We start from the raw sequence: 20110 nt of genomic DNA, 5'->3' as shown, positions 1-20110 counted from the left end.
ACAGTTTCACCTTCTCTTCTTACTGCTCCCTTTTCAGCCATCCATCAAGACTTTGGTTCCGAGTGGCTGGAGAACTGTCAGGCTCATCCAGGCCCCTCTTAGCCAACTCTGTCCAAGGGCAGGCTGTAGAGCTGGGCAACTTTGCAAGCTGAGCAACATTCCACGTTGATTTCCTCAGCACCAAAGAGAACAGTTCTGCTTTCACTTCCTTGGGTAGGGCTTACTGGGACAGGTTTGCTGTTCTCCTTCTCCTTCTTTTAATGATTTATTTATTTGAGAGGCAGAGAGAGACATTTGCTGGCTCACTCCCCAAATGCCTGAAGCATCCAACTGGAGCTAATAGCTGGGAACTGGGAAAGGAGCTGAGAATTTAATCTGAGCCTCCCACAAAGGCAGTAGGGAACCAACCAACTTAAGCCATCATTTACTGCATAGAAGAGGATGCGCTGTTAGCAGGAAGCTGAAATGCTGGAATGGAAACGGAACTGGGACTTTAACCAGGCTCTCCTGATATGAGATGTGACCACCCCTAGTGATGGCTTAACCACTTCACCAAAACCCTGCCTCAGGTTTTTAATGTCCTAATAGGCAGCTCTGTTTTAACAGAGTAATAAACTATTAAACTGCTCTGGTGGATAAAATGTAGCATAAGCACAGTAGTAAACTGAAAAAATGTCATATTGTACCTTACTATAATGTAAAGCTGGGTATGAGCTTTGGTTTCATTTTCTTTAGGAGCTGAGGAAAAAGATTAATATTCATTATAAAGTAGACTAACTCTACAGCAGATACAGGAAAGGTGCAGGAGTTGTAGAAGTAGCAGAGAAATTTCTTTTTCATCAGGTTTAGTGGTATTACCATTTTCTGTATATTTTAGGTTAGCTGAAAGAGTAACAGCTTTAGGAAAAAAATATGTATTTCTTCTTGGACTTGCCAACAGGTTCCTTCTAGTTTACAACTGAAGACCAGCTGACCAAGGTCATTGTCACTAGAGAGTTATGAAAGACGCTAGTCATGCCCTCAAAGACCTATATAGGCTCAGGAGAATATTGAGCGTGGATTACAGTAACAAGGACTAGTGCTCAGTGTTAACCAAGTACTAACCACAGGTAGACATGGGTTTCTTTAGCCTCTAGCTCTATATGATCCCCATAATTAAGGAGAGCATTGCTTTATATGCTTCAGTGAAATTCTATTTCATACAGGAACAGAAGAACTACTCTTTGGCTCAGTTGACAGCATGCCTACCAGAAGTGCTATGCAGAATGATACCAAGTAGACACTGACATCATACAGAACTCAGTCTCCATGGCTATGTCAAATGCTGCTAAGACATGGCAATAAAGTAAAGTACTTTGAAAGTCATTGATTTGCAAGCATTTACAGACATTTACTGAGACCTGCTATCCATTTGACTGGGGCCCAAAGGTTAATACCATGGATGCCAGAACTGGCTCACCATATCCCAGAAATTGAAAGAGATGGATGCATCTGGGCAAAGAGTTGCATTCTGGGCTCCAACAGAAACTATTTAAATCCCAGGAAATATCAGTTTTGGACTACATGTTTTTAATGTAGAATCAAGAAGATAAAGACAAGAAGATAAAGACAAAAATCCAAAGCAACCCAGAGCAGAGGAAATACTTGAATATAACATACCAAATGCCAAGAAACCAAAAATTATGCTTTTTTAAAAGCTATGGATGGTGACTACACAGGTTATTAAGTGAGCAGGAGGGGTCAAGCTTTATACAGGTGTAATTTTTTTGTCTTTTAGTAGCGTATCTTTACTGTACCTTTTCTCTGTTTTGAAACACAAATACTGACTGTCGTACTATAAATGCCTACAGCAATCACTATAGTAATATACTATACAGGTAGTAGCCTGGCAACAATAGGCCATATCAACAGCTTAAGTATGCAGCAGGTTATAATATACAAGTTTATGTAAGTACACTCTATGATGTTTGCACAATGACAAAGTCACCCAGCAATGTTTCTCAGAATACACCCCCATCATCAAGTGATGAAAGAATATACTCCCTTATGCGGGAAATTAAACACCAAGGGAGAAGATTAGTTGGGTGGGGATGAGATTTGGAGGGCCACAAACCCAACAACCCTTTCCCCAGCTGAGAGTGCTTGAATTACAGCTACTTGATCCCTGCTCCTCCATCACACTCCTCTTCTACTCTGTAAGGACTTATGGCTAAACACAAACACGCAGGGAAAGCATATAGTCAGTCAGCACCGTATCTCACGGGTGCCTCATTAATTCAATCCAGTGTGAGTTACCTCAGTTGATCTGTGTTCCCACGAGACATCAGGCCACCTGCTCCACCACACAGGCTGGTCAGAGAATGGGAAGGAGAGCGGCTGCAAAGGCACGTGCCCTGAGTTCCAAGCACAACTCACCACTTACCAGCACCAAGATCCAGCTAGTTCTCTAACACAGTGGTTCTCACTTGATTCCCCTCTCCACAAGACACTTGACAATTTCCAGAGACATTTTTGATCATCACAACGAAGGGATGAGGTGGGAGAAGTTACCGGTTCGGGGGTAGAAATCAGAGATGCTGCTAGTTATTTTGCAACGTGTGGACAGCTTCTCATAACCAAGAATTATTCAGTCCAAAGCGTCACCTCTCAGGTTAAGAAATCCTAATGTAATCTGTCCCTCACTTTTGTCACTGTATCGGGCAGGATTCATTACTTTACAAACACATCTAACTCCCCGCTGCCTCCACTGCAGAGGCTGGAAAAATGGAATCTGACTCACTGTGTGCAATTTAACTCGTCCAGCAAGGCAGCCCTTGTCCTGCTGCTTGGAACAGCCCTAAGACCCAGTGCTGCTTTCTCATGATCTTCTATGATGTATATTTCAAAGTCTTTATTTACTTATTTTGAAAGTTGAAGTTGCAGAGTGACAATAGAAAGAAAGAGCAAGCGAGAGAAAGCAGGTTGGAGAAACTGGGAAAATGCTTTAAGAGTTCTGAAATGGCAGGTGAACACCCTCATGGAGGGAGCCAGAAACGAGGCTTCCCTGAGCCCTGGGCAGAGGGTGCCCAGGTGGAACAGAAGGCAGAGAAGGAAATATGTGCTCAGCAGAGTAAAGATGGTGGGCACAGAGCAGGCAGCAGGGAGCATGGCCTTATTGCTACTGTGCAAAGCAGGATTCAACAGCGAGAGAAGTGCCCAAAAGGAGCCAGGCCGTCACCAGCTGGTCACTCCTGCCGAATCCCAGAGAGCACAGCTGTATTTCCAATGCGAAAGCTTTTCATTCTGATCCCCCACCGCTACGCTGGCTTACCTATTCTTTTCATCGTGTGGCTTTTCAAATCACACATTTGCAGCAAAGTGCTTTTCCAAGAAAATTAACTGGCTTCAAAATATTTTCTTGGGGTGCTCTGAATAGCCATGGCCATCCTCCAAATCACCTTCTTCCACAACTTTTATTTAAGTTGGCTCACTTTACCTGGCATTTCATGATGATCAAACCTGTCTCTGGTGGTCAACCCGATACTATTACTGCTCCCGGCAATCTTATACTCTGGAATGAAAAGTGCTGAGGATAGAGACCTTGTCTTTTGTGTTCTATGTTTTGTTCAGTGCAGGGTACATTTCTAGCACTTTGTACCTAACAGGCATAACAAAGCACACCCAGGCCGAAGGATATCGCATCTGCTGTCCTTCCACACAATAAAAGCAGCAAGCCCAGTGGCCTCCAACCTCTAAGGTGATGACAGATTACACTGGGAAATGAGGCCCTTATCACGATCCATACGAAAAAAGAAATACTGCCTCTAGAGCATCTACATAAACTCTGAGAAAAGCCTCAATGGAAATAACCTACACCCAGCAGACAACCTCTTTGCTGAACAAGGGTTTTATTCCCACAATCACTTTCTGATAGTTGTACCTTGCCAAGTGGGGAAACTTAGAATCACTTAAAATTACTAGGGTGGTAAACCTGAGATGGGTAGAGACAGTTTCAGCAGATAGTCTTTCAATTGAAAAGAGAATGAGAAGCCATTGACCCCTGAGGTTCATTTAACAGAGTGCTTCAATGGAGACTAGCAAGGCAATAAAGATTAAGAATTTGCTTTTTAAACTTCGGCTCTGGATCCTATTTTTGCTGAAAATCACATCTAATAAAAGATTTTATGACTTTCTGGTGTTGGGAAGTATGGGTAAACTGTTTTTGGATAACAGAGATGTGAATTTTGCTAACTAAAGTGAGACTGTTCTTTTCTGTTTTTATAGATGAAGTTGAATTTGGAGGAAATGGCCGCTGTTCTTTCCCCATGTGCTGGCGGCAATGTACGTTTGTCTCCGCTTCTGGAGGTCAGAGGGCACCTGTGGGAACAGGGACACCCCAGGCCACAGGGGTCACACGCGAACCACACTGCTCATGAGTTGGCTGGACAAACATTGTGCAAAAACATAGGAATCGTAATAAAAAATTTAAAAAGCCGAATTCATTCAATAAACTACCTACCAAATGAATGGGCCAATTAATTGATGGTTTAGAACCTGTTTTGACTGAAAACAAAACAAAACAAAACAAAAGAACTCAAAGTAATTGTCTTCCTTTTTCTCATTCTGATTTGCTTAGAAGAGCTTATCCTTCAAGAATGTGGACCACCACCAAAAGGGTTAATATTCCCAAATTCTTCACTAAGGTTAAGTTACATAAAAACAGAATGCCACAGCTCATTAAAACATCAGCTATTCTGTTTTATGGGACCTATTCAATACATACATACAGATCCATGGCTTAAAAAGAACCATGCAATTTAATTATCATTAATCAATGCTGATTTAATGAAAGGCAGAAGAAAGTTGTAAAAATCAAAAATAAAACCCCAGGTATAATACATAGATTCATACAAACTTATATAGCCTTAATTTAAATACTGAACATTACCTAAACAATTATAATAAATATAAAATATTTTTAATTCCATTAGTGCTGACATTGCTAACCAAACAAAAAGCAAATTTATATTTAAAAAATGTAAGGTGACTTATTTAGGATACAAGACAAATTTAGGAGCATTAAACAAGTATAATATAGTCTAGTAGACATCTTAAAGATTGCCTAAAAGCTTCAAACACAGATACAAGGACAAATTCTAACATAGATGAGATATAAATCTCATATATTTCCTTGAATCAACAGTGATTCAATTATTCACCTATTCAACAAATTTTAACTGAGTATACATCTTTTGTCAGGCATGATATTAAGCATGAAAATAGATGCTAGCTCCATTCAGAGTTATGAAAACAGACAAGTAAATAATCACAACAGTGTTTATCAAGAATGATGTGAGCAAAAAGTGGTGTAAGAACATGGCAGGATGTTTATTCCAGCTTAGGAGGAGCAAGAAGCGACAATTCCAAAGAGAAAACATCTTGTAGCAGGATTTATTCAGGCCAAAATGGGAAGATGCGAGCATTCCAAGCAGAGGAGATAGAAAAAAAAAACACCACCATGCTGAAAAAGGCACAGCTGAGGGTAGGAAAAGCAGTCCCCAAAGGTATGAGATACAGAGATGGAATGAAACCGAAAAAGCAACGTCACCGGAAACCAAAGATTGAAGATAATCATAAGAGAACAGGATCAACGAATAGAGACAAGTGTCTCAAAGGCACACCGACAGGGTACCTGTTGTTTTTAAAGGTGATTCTATTTCGACCCAGTGCAGCGGGAGTTCTAACCAGGGGTGGGGAACTAGATTGCAGAAGTTGGTGAGCGAACAGAAAGTTGGGCAGTGGAGACAAAAACACAGAGCACTCTCTGGAGAAGAGTGATTGAAAAAAGGAAAGAGCTTCTAGCTCTAACTGGATGGGAGACATCTAAGCATTTCATTTGCTGAAAGACCAGAACTGGCAGAGTAAGAAATATAGGAGAGTACTCAAAGAAAGGTGTTATTATTGCTTATTTAAAATACCTGAACACCCCGGAAGCAAAGCATTTGAAAAAGGAAAATATTTGTCAAGGACAACAGCTAGGGCCAGGATGCAAACATAACTAAGAACACACCAGAAAACTTGGCAGCTAGATAAAACCTCAGATGAGTTCATCCACAGCACCAAAATATCCTGCATTGTCTAGAATCGGCTGTTACCCATCACCAAGACACACAGTCATTGGGGGCAGAGGAAAACACCAGCTGAAAACATGAGGAATACTCAAAACAGACAAGAAGGCACAATCTGCAGAGGCTTGGGAAACTCAGCATTCTTTTCAGCGACACAAACAGTTCTTACCGTAGCGAGAGAAACTAAAGAAATTAAGGAAATTTTAACACTGTGTTTTTTGGGAAATCTCATTCATAGGTGATTTAGTGATTTACTTCGCTGGTTTACTCATGCACTCCACAAACTTACTATTACTAATTGATTATTTTTTTTTAAAGATTTATTTTTATTATTTTTTCATTGGAAAGGCGGATATACAGAGAGGAGAGACAGAGAGGAAGATCTTCCGTCCGATGATTCACTCCCCAAGTGAGCGCAACAGGCCGATACTATGCCGATCCGAAGCCAGGAGCCTCTTCTGGGTCTCCCACACGGGTGCAGGTTCCCAAAGCTTTGGGCCGTCCTCGACTGCTTTCCCAGGCCACAGGCAGGGAGCTGGAAGGGAAGCGGGGCTGGTGGGATTAGAACCGGCGCCCATATGGGATCCCGGGCGTGCAAGGCGAGGACCTTTAACCACTTGCGCCACCGCGCCGGGCCCTACTAATTGATTATTATTGCAGGTTATTATATGCTAGGTACAATTCCAGCAGAAGATCCATGAGAGTACAAGTTCTAAAAGAAACGGAGACTGGTGACCATACTTTGAGAAGGCATAGTCAATTGACCTGTTGTCTTTGTGATAATAAAATGTAGAATAAAACTCACCAAACATTTATACAACATTCAGGAAAAAAAAATGTTGGTTTCATAAGCAGAAAAGACAGTGGCTTCAAGGATTCCAAGCTCTTTCAGACAAGATTCAATAGAAAGATGACGTGTGCCATGAAGTTCAATTCTAATTTTACAAGCTGGGAAAGGCAAGACAAGGAATAGGTGTTTATTTAACTATGGAGGTATAGACAGAGGGATTAAAAACAACGGCAACTATGGCCTACTGGTTCTTCACCATCTCTACCAGTGTTACTCTCTTAATTATTGTTATTTCTGGTACTGCTGCCTGTATCTATAGGATGAGGAAACTCAACAGCCTACCTAAGTTAGAAACTTTCAGATGGGCCCGCCGCTGTGGCCTAGTGGCTAAGGTCCTTGCCTTGCATGCACCGAGATCCCATATGGGTGCGGGTTCTAATCTTGGCAGCCCCGCTTTCCATCCAGCTCCCTGCTTGTGGCCTAGGAAAGATGTTTCTTTCTGTCTCTCCTCCTCTCTGTATATATTTGATTCTGCAATAAAAATAAATACATCTTAAAAAAAAAAAACATCTTTCAGACTCCTCACAAATCAGAGCCAAGCTTCCTGCAAGGCGGAGATGAGAGCTGAGTGCTCATGTTTTTAAGATGTGCTAACTGATGGTTACAGCTGGAGACGGAAGGCTACATGCAGTCTGTTCCAAGCTCAAAAATACTGCAGACAAATGCAAATTCTCCTGAATGCCCAAAGTAAGGATGAGGGGAGGCTCCAGCGAGAGAGGAGATAGTTAGGATTTGTGTTGGCATAATTGCCTGTTGGCATCCATTTTTTCCCATCTATGCAAATGACTAAAGTGACAAAAATCACAGAGGCGTGTTGGGGTCCCATGGACTCCGGAGAGGTGGAGAGCTCAGCCTTGTTTTACACTTGTTCCTGAACCAGAGCTGCTTCTTTGCTAGTCTCCCAAATGTTCCCAGCCATTGTATAGACACATTAATGACAAAAAAAAAAGAAAGAAAAAGAAAAAACAAACAGTAAACTACGTATCTTCTGAAAGACAAATTTTAAAATCCAAAGAAATAATCGCTCATATGTACAACCAAACTGACAATACCCCGTTTCTCTTCTGTGCCTGAGTGAGAGCCAACACCTGTGACCATATGCAGGGGAGACCTGGCAGCTGCAGAATCCAGATGTCACACAGCGGATTGGACGTCCCTGGCAGCAGTCCTTAGCTGACCTCGGAAACGCTGTTGTCGGCCTGGGTAGTGACTAACAAGCTGTCTGTCAGGGTTAGTTCAGAGTCGCTCTATTGATGGCTTGTTCTGGATGCAATTATCCGTTGTTTTACCTTTGATTGTAAGGAATTCAGTCCCTTCATAAGGGTGAAAATTGGACCTAGGCAAATTCCTGACAAAGGATTATATTCATATTTCTTTCCAGACCAGAATAAGATACTTTTTGTCTTAACTGATTTTTGTTGTTGCTTCTCCCACTGAAATTGGGCAAAATCAACCTTACATTTGAGTTTTCATCAATTAAAGGCAAAATTAAGAGTTCCTTTTTTTTTTTTTTAGAGAGATCAATTTATTGTTAATTTACAGAGAGGAGAGACAGAGAGAAAGATCTTGCATCTGCTGGATAAGTGACTGCAAAAAAATGGAGCTAAGCTGATCTGAAGCCAGGAGATTGTTCCAGGTCTCACAGGGTCCCAAGGATTTGGGCCGTCCTCGACTGCTTTCCCAGGCCACAAGCAGGGAGCTGGATGGGAAATGGAGCAGCTGGAACACAAACCAGTGCCCATACGCCTTTGGTCAAGAATGAAATTAATGCATAAGATGCAACAACCTGACAGTGAAGTAGGAAAAGACCAATTTTTTTGATTGTAAGGTGAAGAGAGATGCACATGACATTTTTAGGAAGATGAGTTCTAAGAAAGCCATGGAAAGTATCATATATCTAACATCAGATATCTAACATCTATATATATATCTATATATATATATCTAACATCAGATGTTTCTCACCTATACCATGAAAACTGTTAAAATTTCCTTATTAACTTTTATAAAATTGTACACACACTTCTTGGGCAGCACTGTTTATACTCGGAGAAAAGACTGAATATCCATGAGTTTATACTAATATAAATGAGTAACTCATAAATAATTGGGAAGAAGTGACAAATCTATACACACAATTCATGTAATGCTCTTGTTCTAACGTGTGGAGTTTCATCATTGGTGCTGCTTAAATTGAATGAGAACAGTATAAAAAGGCTAGGAAAATCACTTCAAGTAGGGAAGGAAGACAAACAATACACTGGCCAGGGGAGCAACGCTATCATGGGTAATAACTTACTTGTTTCATGAACATCTTTATAGCATGACATGAACTCATCAAAGGCCATGCCACTTTGGTAACTTCCTTTAGAAACCCATAACACAGTCTAACCACATGAAAACAACAGACAGACCTAGCTGAGGGATATTCTACAACATCAGTACTTCTCAGGGCAGGTGCTGTGGTGCAGCACACTAATCCTCCACCTGAAGGTAGCAGCCTCACATACGGGGGGCCGGTTCCAGTAATGGCTCTTCTGCTTCCAATGCAGCTCACTACTTGTGGCCTGGGAAAGCAACAGAGGATGGGTCAAGTCCTTGATCCTCTATAACTACATGGGAGAACTGGAGGAGGCTCCTGGCTCCCAGTCTCGAATCAGCCCAGCTCTGGCTATTTGGAGAGTTAACCAACCAGGAGACGAAAGAACTCCTTTCTTTGGATCTCTTGCTCTCCCTCTGTAAAATCTATCTTTCAAGTGAAAAAAAATCTTTCTTCTTTTTTTTTTTTTTTATAAATACCAGTACTTCTCAACACTGTCAATGTCATGAAAAACAAGAAAAGTCTTAAAAACTGTTGAAGTCAAGAGGAGTTTAAGGAGATAGGCTGCCCAGTGCTGTGTCATCCTGGACAGAATACTGGAAGAGAAAAGGCATCCAAGGAGAATAATGAAATCTGAAGGGGGGGAGTTTCAGTAACCATAATGTACAATGTGGGTTCCATTGTCACGACAAATATACCATAATAATTTGAAATGATAACAAGAGGGGAAAGAGGATAAAGACTATAGGGGAACTTTCTGTTCTATCATCATAGCTCTTTATAAATAGAATACTGTAAAAATTTTACATATTTCTTAAATTTTAAAAAGATGATGAACATTCTGCTATGTTGACTGTAACACAGTTACTGTGCATGAATCAACACATGATTTCATTTCTCACACACACACACCTATGCGCTCAACCATATGGCATCAAGAATCATTTTTCTGAAACTCAAAAATACTTCATCATTCAAGCCACTGTCATATGAATGGAGCTAGACCTACTGCAACAGTTTCAGATTTCCACAATAACATATATGTCATGCCCTCAGTATGAATCCTCAAAAGTTGGTGTCTACCAAACCACATTTCTCAACAGCTTCAAAAGACAAAATATCTTCCGAACACCCATCCAATAATTTGCATTTCATGCAATTATTCTTAATGACACGATTAATAAGACAATGCATTAGCCTTTGCAGACTGATGAGAGCAGTGTTCACTTATTGATCAATTGTTACCAAGGGAAGGGGGCGGGGCTGAGATTGACATGGACAGGGATGAGGTTATTGCCTCGTTAGCCGCGCTTTCCTTTCAGATGATAATTACAAAATCTTCAAGAGTTTTAAATGACACGTTTGTCATATTGTTTCAATTTACCATTTACTGTGAGAAAGAATAAAAAGTGTGCTATGAACAGTTATTTTAAAAATATTGCGGACTTCTAGAATTATTAGCAATATTTGTGCTTTTGCAAATATTTTAAAAGTTTGGCTAATCAAAATTTAATTAACCAGAATAACAATGCAGTCAGAATTTCCCCTTGAAAGAAAGATAGCAAAAACAAAACAAAAACAAACAAATCCCCCAAACCCTACAACTTCCAGAACATATTTTAGGATCAGAGCAAAATTCAGTACAATTACTTATTTTTTAAAGACTTATTTTACTTTTTGTTGGAAAGGCAAATATACAGAGAGGAGATATGGAGAGAAATATCTTCCTTTTACTTCTAAAGTGGCTACAAGGCTGGAGCTGAGCTGATCTGAAGCCAGGAGCCAAGAGCCTTCTCCAGGACTCCCACACAAGGCCGAGGGACATCCTTGATTGCTTTCCCAGGCCACCAGCAGGGAGCTGGATGGAGAAGTAGAGTAGTTGGGACATGGACCAATGCCTATATAGGATCCTGGGGATACAAGGTGAGGATTTAGCTACTAGGCTATCACACTGGGCCCCCAAATTATTTTTATATTATATATCTGCAATGCATGACAATAACTTATATTTAGGAAAAGGGTGATTATTCTTGATAATAAGGAAAAGTTCCCTGTGGAGTTCTCAGTTAAGGCAAAAGAGTCAATACACTGTGGGAGTATTTTGCATAGTGAGGTATTTAATATGAACAAAATACTGCAATGGGGAAACCCACAATTAAGGAGATGGTGGTTTATTTACACTACTATCTTTGTGTAGTTAGTGTATTAGAAAGAGAATTGTAACAGTATCCTCCCCAGAACATGGCTATCTAAAAATGTTTTTAAAAATTGTAATGACAAATCAAAATTATACATACATATGTGCTACCACAGGGTATTTTGATATACGTATACACTGTATAATGCCCAGAGTAAATAGAATTATAGCCTCAAGCATTTAACATCTCTATGACAAAAACATTCAAACCCCATTCTTACAGTTTTTTCCCAAATAACAGAAATATACAGTGCATTAACTATAGTCGCTCTATAGTAGAAATCCAGATACTTGTTCTTATCTAGCTATAGCACAGCACCTATTTGAAAAAAATATTTATGTGCTGTTTGAAAGTCGGAGTAACAGAGAGGGAGATAGAGGGGAGGCAGGGAGAGAACAAGAGTGAGAAACAGAAGTTTCACATGCCGGGTCGCTCCCCAAATGGTAGGCTGAGGCTGGACAAGGTCAAAGCCAGCAGCCCATGTGGGCTGCACAGGGCCAGCAGCTTGAACCACCTTCCACTTTTTTCTCCAGGCACATTAGCAGGACGCTGAGTCAGAAGTAGAGCAGCCAGGACTCAAACCAGCACTCAGATTCAGTATACCAGCATCACAAGCAACACTTAGCCCATTGTGTTACAACACTGGCTCCCAGTACCTCCTAATGAACCTTCCTCCATTCCTCCCTGACACTGTTTCCTCCCCAGCCCCTGTAACCAACAGTATGCCTTTAACTTCCATGACACATACGAGTGAGATCATGCATTTCTTTTTCTTTCTGTGTTTTTGCCTGGCTTATTTCACCTCCCACAAGGACCTCCAGTTCTAAACAGGTACTTGTTATATTGCTGCTTTAGCAGTTCATTTAACACGTACTTCGTATTTGACTGCAGTAGAGCGTGTGTGCTTATACAACTCTAACAGTCGGCTCCCCAGAACACATTCAGTTTGCCAAGCCTCAGGTTGCTAGGCATTTGACCTATATTACTAACCATCTAATGCAACTCTGTGGAGTACGGATCGTTCTCATTTAACAAGAAGTAAACTGGAGGACTCAAGAAGTTAGAGCACAGATGCAAAGTCCCTCAGCCTGTGAGGGGCCATTTACAAACCCTGACGGCTGCCTCAAATGCCACGACTTTCCCACTCTGCCAACCTTACAGCCGAATTATACTTTTTTTAAAAAGTCCTGCATTTTGCTTATTTTAATTATACTTGAAAGAGACAGAGAGAGATAGAAAGACAGATAGAGAGAGCGATAGAAAGAGCGAGCGGTTCCATAAATGTTTACTCCTCAAAAGCCCACAATAGCCAGGTGAACAAGACTAAAGCTGGGAGTCTGGAACACCGTCCAGGAGCACACGGGTGGCTGGAGCACGAGTCTAGCTGCCTCCCAGGATACACGTCAGCAGGAAGCTGGATCAGAAGCAGAGAAGGAACTCAGCAGTCACTGAGAGGAGATGCAGCTGTTCTAAGGTGTGACTCGACCTCCACGCCCGATTCCTGCTCCACTTTTGCGATGTTTTCTTATAATTATTGAAACTATTAAAATACACATTTATCACTAACCAGGCAATTTAAAGTTGTTTAACAATCTTAGGCTTTGTTTTTCCCCTGGGTAAAACGCAGTTCCCTGTTGATTTCTAGTATTTCTTTCAGTTTTAAAATAACACTAATGTTAATGTACATGTTAATGGCTAAAGAAAATGTAAAGAAGCATCTTACAATATCTTTGTTAAAAGGCAAAATATGGTTTTACTAATTCTGCAATAAGACTCCAGCTACAGATGGGCATATCAATGTTTTTTGCAAATCTCTCTAGTCCTATTAACTCCTTAGTGATTTTCGTTTTCAATGTTATTTCTTAAAACTTACACATGAGGAAATTGCATACTCCTCTTGGCACAACAAATATACATATACTTAATTTGTTTCCTCCTAAGAAATTAATTACTTGTGTTAGTATATAAATAATACAAAGGAATTAATTTTTCTGGATCTGAAAATAATGAAAATATTTATTTCACATTTATTAAATACAATAGTTGCTACAGATATAAGAAAATTTATCACATGGTAGACATAAATATAAATAAAATATGTAATTTTTTAGACAAGTTAACACAGTTAGATGAATTAATCTCAAGTTTACATTTAGTTGTAAGAGTACCTCAGCACAGATATATGAAAGAGATGTACCTTCAAAAAACTCCAGAAAATGTTCACATTTGTGTCAAAATGATATTTCCCAAATTGATACTTTTGAAAAACATAGAAAGATCTAATTTAATCACCGACTTCACATGGCATGAAGCACACCTTTGTCAACAGAAATGTTCCATTTTTAAATAACAGCATTTTTAGGAAGATCATACCACAGTTATTAACAAACATGCGTAACACATTAGTACTTGATAATGGTTATACCTTTATACACAGTGTTTAGTTTTGTATGGTTTTTCTATGTCTTAAAAAAATAGACTTAAAATTTGGCACAGAATTAACCAGCCATACTGCTACGGCTCTCGATGAATGTGACTCGAATGTTCCACAGCATTGGTAACTTACGCAATTACACCTTCCCTTCACAATTTGCCAACCAGTGGCCGGTCTCTTTTGTTGTAATTGTAATAAATTAGAGATACTCAAGAATTAAAAGTTATATCTAGATATTTTGCCTACACTCTAAATGGAAATGCATTGATTTCAGTTTTTCTAGCAGTAAAACATTTCCATCTGTAATGTGGCCAACACATTTCTAAATAAGGGTGTTATCACCAATAATATGTATCATCATAAGATTTTTTTAGAAGGCAGACAAGTCGAAAAGGAAATGTAGAACTCTTCATAAACTGGGAACATATGTGGTAAGGAGAGCAAATGCCAACCAAGATGAAAGCAGGGAAAGTTCTTTGGAAAGCTGGTCAGCGAGCACGCTTGGAACAAGCTTTAAGAGGCAGAGAACAAAGGTGGGGATACAGTAATCTTCCGGGGTGGCAAAGGAAGGCCACTGGTGGGAGGAAAAAAGAATGGACCGCTCAGGAAGCAGTGTCCATGGCAGTTTTAGCATTCATTTTTTAAAATTTGATTTTCTTAATTTCAGAGGTAGAGAAGCTGGTTTAATTCCTAAATGCCCACAAGAGACTGCGGCTGGGTCTGTGCAAGGCCAAGTGTCAGACAATCCAGCAATCCTGTGTGGCAGGAACACAGTCACATGACCCAGCACTGCGGCCTCCCAGAAAGCCAGAGTCAAGGGCAGATTTGGGAACTGAACCTAGACACGCCGATATCAGACCTGGGCATCTTTAGAACTAGGTCAAATACCCTTCTGAGTTACAGCATTTTTGTATTAAACTGCCACTGATGTTTTAGAAAAGTTTTAAATTTCCATATCAATAGGTCTACAATTAGCCTGGAGCAATTAAGCCAACTGGCAATCTTTTTAATTCACGCATAAGCACAGTAGAATAAAGGGGATAAAATTCATGTTTTCTGCAAATCAGAGAAGAGAAATCATCCACTCATTGCCCCAGTTTTGATTCACAGTTGTTTATCAAGGTGTTAGAGTTTGGAAGACTGGCTAAAGGAACCTCCTTGGTGACCTCATGTCAGCACTTATTACAAGGCAGGAAAAAAGCTCAATGTTTATACATATGTACTCTATTCTAAAAAATTAGAGCAATAAAAACAATGCTATTTTCTTTGCTTTATGATCCTTGCTTTTCTGAGGGTCTTGAAACAATGAAATGACAATCACCAAACAGGTTAAATGCAACAGGCAAACTTTTGTTTTTAAAACTATTAAGGTAGAAACAGACATAAACATTATGAATCACAGAGCACTGAATTTTCAAGAGTGAAATCATACCAAAACCGTGACAAGTTTTCGCTGACGTCATAGGAGAGCAAGTGTTCGGGAAGGTCGCTGATGGTGCCCTGCACTGCCAGCACGTGTGGGGCCAAGGTGAAGGGCACGTCGCTCAGGAGCTCGGTCATTAGCGAGCTGCTCTCCAGGCTCTGGCCTGCCTTATTTTCCGTGTCAGGGCCTGCCACAGTCTCACTGGATGAGTTTTCTTTGTTGGTCTAAAAATACATATACATTTAAAACACTGAGGGCATTTGAAACTGGGAGGCTTAGTAACAGCAAACGTGGCATTAAGACATCAAAATAATTGAGAAATGTGGCATATTCAAGGTAGTACAAAAAGTTCATGGAATATAGAATTTAAAAAGTTGACATAGGTGCCAAAAAAAAAACCCCTTAGAAACTGTTGATACAAGTCTTCTTCATAAAGTTGATTAAAATATGCATTATGGAAAACTAGGCATTTAATTCTACTTTCCAAGACCTTTTCAAAGTATCTACACATATATAATTCCAAGAATTATGCGCAGCTATTTATTTTACTTGAGAAACCTATCATCCAAATCTCCTCTAGGTTTTTAACATGGCCCCTAACTAGTCAAATTCAGACTGACTCTCACATCTCCTTCCATACAAACTGGCATTCTTATTATTTTCCATCCCAAATAATGCCTGCAAAATCCATGTCTGCTTTTTCCAAATCCCACATATACCTTCTGATGATTGCCCAGATTCCCTGGGAAATATTCGCCACCATAGTCCAAATCAGTCTTGCTTTCTTTGGTTGCTTACAGTGCACAGTGTCTGTGAAGCCACTTGGCATTTCCTATATGTGTTCTTCCATGCATTTGTTATAGTCCTGATATGATTGTACCATCCTTGAGGGCCATTAATCTAACTGACCTATCTTTATAATTTACAATTTGGATATTTTACTGCTTGCCCCTAATACAGATTTAAGAATCTGTGTTCTAGTAGTGCCTAATCAGCTCACCTTCCACTTCTGTCACAAAGTTACACAAATAAAAGCATGTTTTTTCCCTGCTTTAAAGCTGGTATCTTTGAAGCTTTAGCTTATAAACAGATGTGTGTAGAGATGTTCATAGCTGCCTTCACCACAGCCCCAAACTGCAAATAACTAACAGGTCCATCAACAGAATGGATAATACACTGACGTCCATTCACAGCAATGAAAATTACAGACTTACCATGATAAGTGGCTGAAACCTAACATAAGCCAGGATGAGCCAAAGAAATCACTCTTGCCCATGTCCCAATCCAGGCAGAACGAGGACCACCACCCTCTTTGCGACCAGATGCAGACCCGTCTCCACCTCCAGCCTTACTGGTCACCCCTTGCTCACTGCTCTCAGATTTCCTTCTGCTCAGACCCTCTGCTTCCTAAGCCATCTGCCCAGGGGGCTGCTCTTCCAAAACACACAGGACGGTTTCTCTTTCCTTTTCCCAGGAATCATCCTCTCAGTGAGATCTCTGCTGAATGCTTTGCCTAAAACGGGGACCTGCGCCCTGCACTCCCTGTCTCCCTGTTGTGGCTTCTGCTTCTGCAGGGCACTGAGTACTATGTCACATGTCGCCTAACATGGTCCGCCTCTACTGTTCCCAAATGCCTAGGTCAGTGCCAACTATTCGATACATATGTGTTGAGGGAATGAAAATGAGTAAAATTTGTGCCCAATGAAACTTATATTATTTGTTTGAAAACCAGAATGACAGAGAGCAAGACCTTCCATCCATTGCTTTGCTCCTAAAGTGGCTACAATAAGTCAGGGCCAAGTCAGGCCAAAGTTGGGAACCCAGAAGTCCATCGCTGGACTCTCAGATGGGTGTGTTAAATTGCCTGCCACCCATGAAAAGAAAACATCAGCTGGGTGTAAAAAGATGCACAGAGGCTTTTATTGAGATCCTTTCTCGGGCTCCTTCTCCCCGCAGCGAGGAAGAAGAGGGGTGTGGAGAAAAGGCAGACAGGGGAACGTGTGGGAGGTTTTAACATCCCTTCCGACACGGAAGCTGGCACAGTCTCTGTTTAGGTCCTAATTAGGGAAGGATCAGCCTAGATTCATCATTGGTCGGCTGGAGTCTTGCTGGCCCAGTGACGTGTCTGGCTCCTACCTCCCCTTCCAGTTCTGGGCTGAGGTCTGGGTGACATGTCAGGTCTGAAGTAAGCCCAGCCCCTCTCCTGTACCTGCGGCAGCCCTCAGGTGGCAGGACCTCAAGAATTTGGGCTTTCATCTGCTACCTTCTGAGGCATGTGAGCAGGAACCCAGACTGAAAGCAGAGCAGCTGTTTAAAGATCCTTGTACTCTGTGTAACGTCCTCAAAGAACCCTCTGTTGCTGTGTTGACAGTATAGAGTTTTGGGGGACAGGTAGTGAAGGAAACAGCAAAATGGCTGGAAATATGAGGACTGTGGTGTGTGTTAGAGTTGTGATGGTGACAGTGAAATGAAGGGACTGAAACTTGACAGCCTTTGAGGATAAAACCAACAGGATTTGCTGATAGAATGACTGGTGGCAGTTCAGAGTGAGAATATATTTAAGTTAGAAGTTAGAGTTGTAGGCATGCGCAGTTAGAAGGATGGAGCCATCATGGTCAGGGCAGTGTGGGAGGAGGAGGTCTGAGCAGGATGGAACGTGGCATGTTTGTAGTATCTCAGCAACATCAAGTAGATGTGTGGTTAGGCAGGGGTGATTTATGTCTGGAGAGGATGAGATCGGATGGGCAAAGCAGGGAGAAACCTGAGAGCAGACCGCATTTTCTAGGTGCTGCGCTTTTGGAAGGAGATAAAGGCTTGGAATTCTAAGGCTGTGATGTCAAGAGACACTTCTTCTGAATTGTGTTTGTCTTTAATTTTAAGTTGGGAGAAGAAATGGTGCTTGTTAAGCTTGAGAAGCTCATAAGAAATTCTATAGAGAAGGACCCATTCTTTTGCAATTTTTTTTTTTTAAATTTTAGATGATGTTTACATAGTTGATGAAGGTGGGAAGGATCAAGGGTCAGGGAAAAGTGGGTGTGATCATTGTTTCCAAACTGTCTATTTCTTCTTCCTGTTTCTGGGGGGAGGCAAGGGAAAAGGGGAGAAGCCTTATTCGGCCTTCCAACCGCCTCAAACTCAGGGATGGGGACCAGCCATCCCATATCAACCCAGGAGGACCTATTCTTTTTACAAAGCATCACCAACTCTTACAACATGCTCTAGACATATTTAATGAATAATCTCAAATTAACAAAGTTACCGAGCATGTTTACCTACAGTGGAACTAACAGCCAGGTACAATCTTATGACTACAACTACAACAAAGACATTTCCATGCTGTTATGACAAGGCCTATAATAAAGGTCCCTGTGTTCAGAGGACAGACCCTATCTACTGAAACCTAACAGGGACGTACAGTGTGAAGTGTTGGTGCACAGAGCACAGGCACAGGAGTAACACTGCCACTATCCCAGCCTCTTCTAAGGGTTCTACTATGCATTGCTTCATACAGAGAAACTGAGCGGGGGCAACATTTGCATGTACTCATAAAGCCTCATTACACATACACCAAGGCATTTACTACACAGGAATGCACAACAGGGTGGCTAAGAGCACTGATTGTAGAGCCACACTTCTCAGGTGCAAATCCCAGGCCTCTGGCTTATTAATAAGCAAACAGCCTTGAGTTATTTAACTTCTCTGGGCCTCAGTGTCCTCAGCTATAGTATGAGATCAATAATAGCACTATTTGATGAAATCTGCATGAGGATCAACTGATTTTGCATTAAAATAAGTGCATTATTAAAAACTTCAGGAATATCAAATCCCACAATTAAAAAAAAATTAAAAACCCTCTTGTCTCTTTAGGATTGGCATTCACTGGTGGTTCACGCAATCTTAGCCACAAATAGTCTTGAGAATTTGTAGTTCGTTATTAGAAAACATGACAATTACCAAAATAACATATCTTGGCTTAATTTGGATGGGAAAAAAAGGCTCTGACAGGTTTTGCCTATGGAATAAAGGGTTGATAAAATCATTAAGGTGACATGTCCTACAGATGGACTGCAAGGATGGAAAGGCAACTGTAATTTAAGCTCTACCTTCCCCTGGAAATGAATATGAGTAAAATCTTGGGAAAAACGCCATGCACAGTGAAACATGACTGTGAGTTGATAAGTGCTGAAATGGAAACCCACGAAGGTAGGAAGGAGTGTACTACAGCATTTCTTTACCTAAGTTTGAAAATGTCCCATAATTAGGTTTTCTTTTTAAAAATAATTTTAATTTAAAATGACCATGAACAAAATGTCCCAGCAAAAGCGTCCTAGAATGATCTGAATTTCAGCTGTGCCGTGTTACTCCAGCATCTCGTAACAGTTGGCTGAAGTGCAGTGATACAGTCTCCAAGGAGGCTGCCTGCCCCCTTGGCAGCAGGGTGAGTGCCATGGTGCAGCTGCTGTTGGCATGCTGAGAGTTGGTAGGGGAGAAATTATAAGGCAAAACAAGACTAAGTCACAAAGAAAATGTGAGTCAAAATTCAAGGACCCCACACCCACTAAACCTGATTGCTAAGGCTTCAGCTTGGCAGCCAATGGAAGCAGAGGTGCGGGGCTGAGGGCTGAAACAGGTGCACAAAACAGCCTTTTCTCTCAGACACAAAGTCTTGCAATTTTTTCATTTGCATAATAAAATGGGTCTTTAACAGGAAGAATTAGTATGTTAACCACAATGGAGCAAGAAGAAAAGAATCTATTAACCTACTGGTTAATAGCCAA

General features: G+C 40.9%; 1 protein-coding gene across 2 annotated transcripts in view; it reads right to left on the bottom strand.

Annotated features, from left to right (window-relative positions):
• Positions 1-13473: 13473 nt before the first annotated feature.
• UMAD1 (UBAP1-MVB12-associated (UMA) domain containing 1) overlaps positions 13474-20110 on the bottom strand; it is a 152659-nt gene continuing 146022 nt past the window's right edge. For both annotated transcript variants that reach the window (XM_040965054.1, XM_040965053.1), the window contains exon 4: positions 13474-15556. In XM_040965054.1, the coding sequence (XP_040820988.1) occupies positions 15299-15556 (258 nt within the window). In that variant the 3' untranslated portion in view covers positions 13474-15298. The remainder of the gene's footprint in view (positions 15557-20110) is intronic.

Source organism: Ochotona curzoniae, unplaced genomic scaffold (assembly GCF_017591425.1).
Source record: "Ochotona curzoniae isolate NIBS_2020 unplaced genomic scaffold, NIBS_Ocur_1.0 scaffold_3835, whole genome shotgun sequence".
Classification (NCBI taxonomy): Eukaryota; Metazoa; Chordata; class Mammalia; order Lagomorpha; family Ochotonidae; genus Ochotona; species Ochotona curzoniae.
This window is presented reverse-complemented; position numbering and strand designations above follow the sequence as displayed.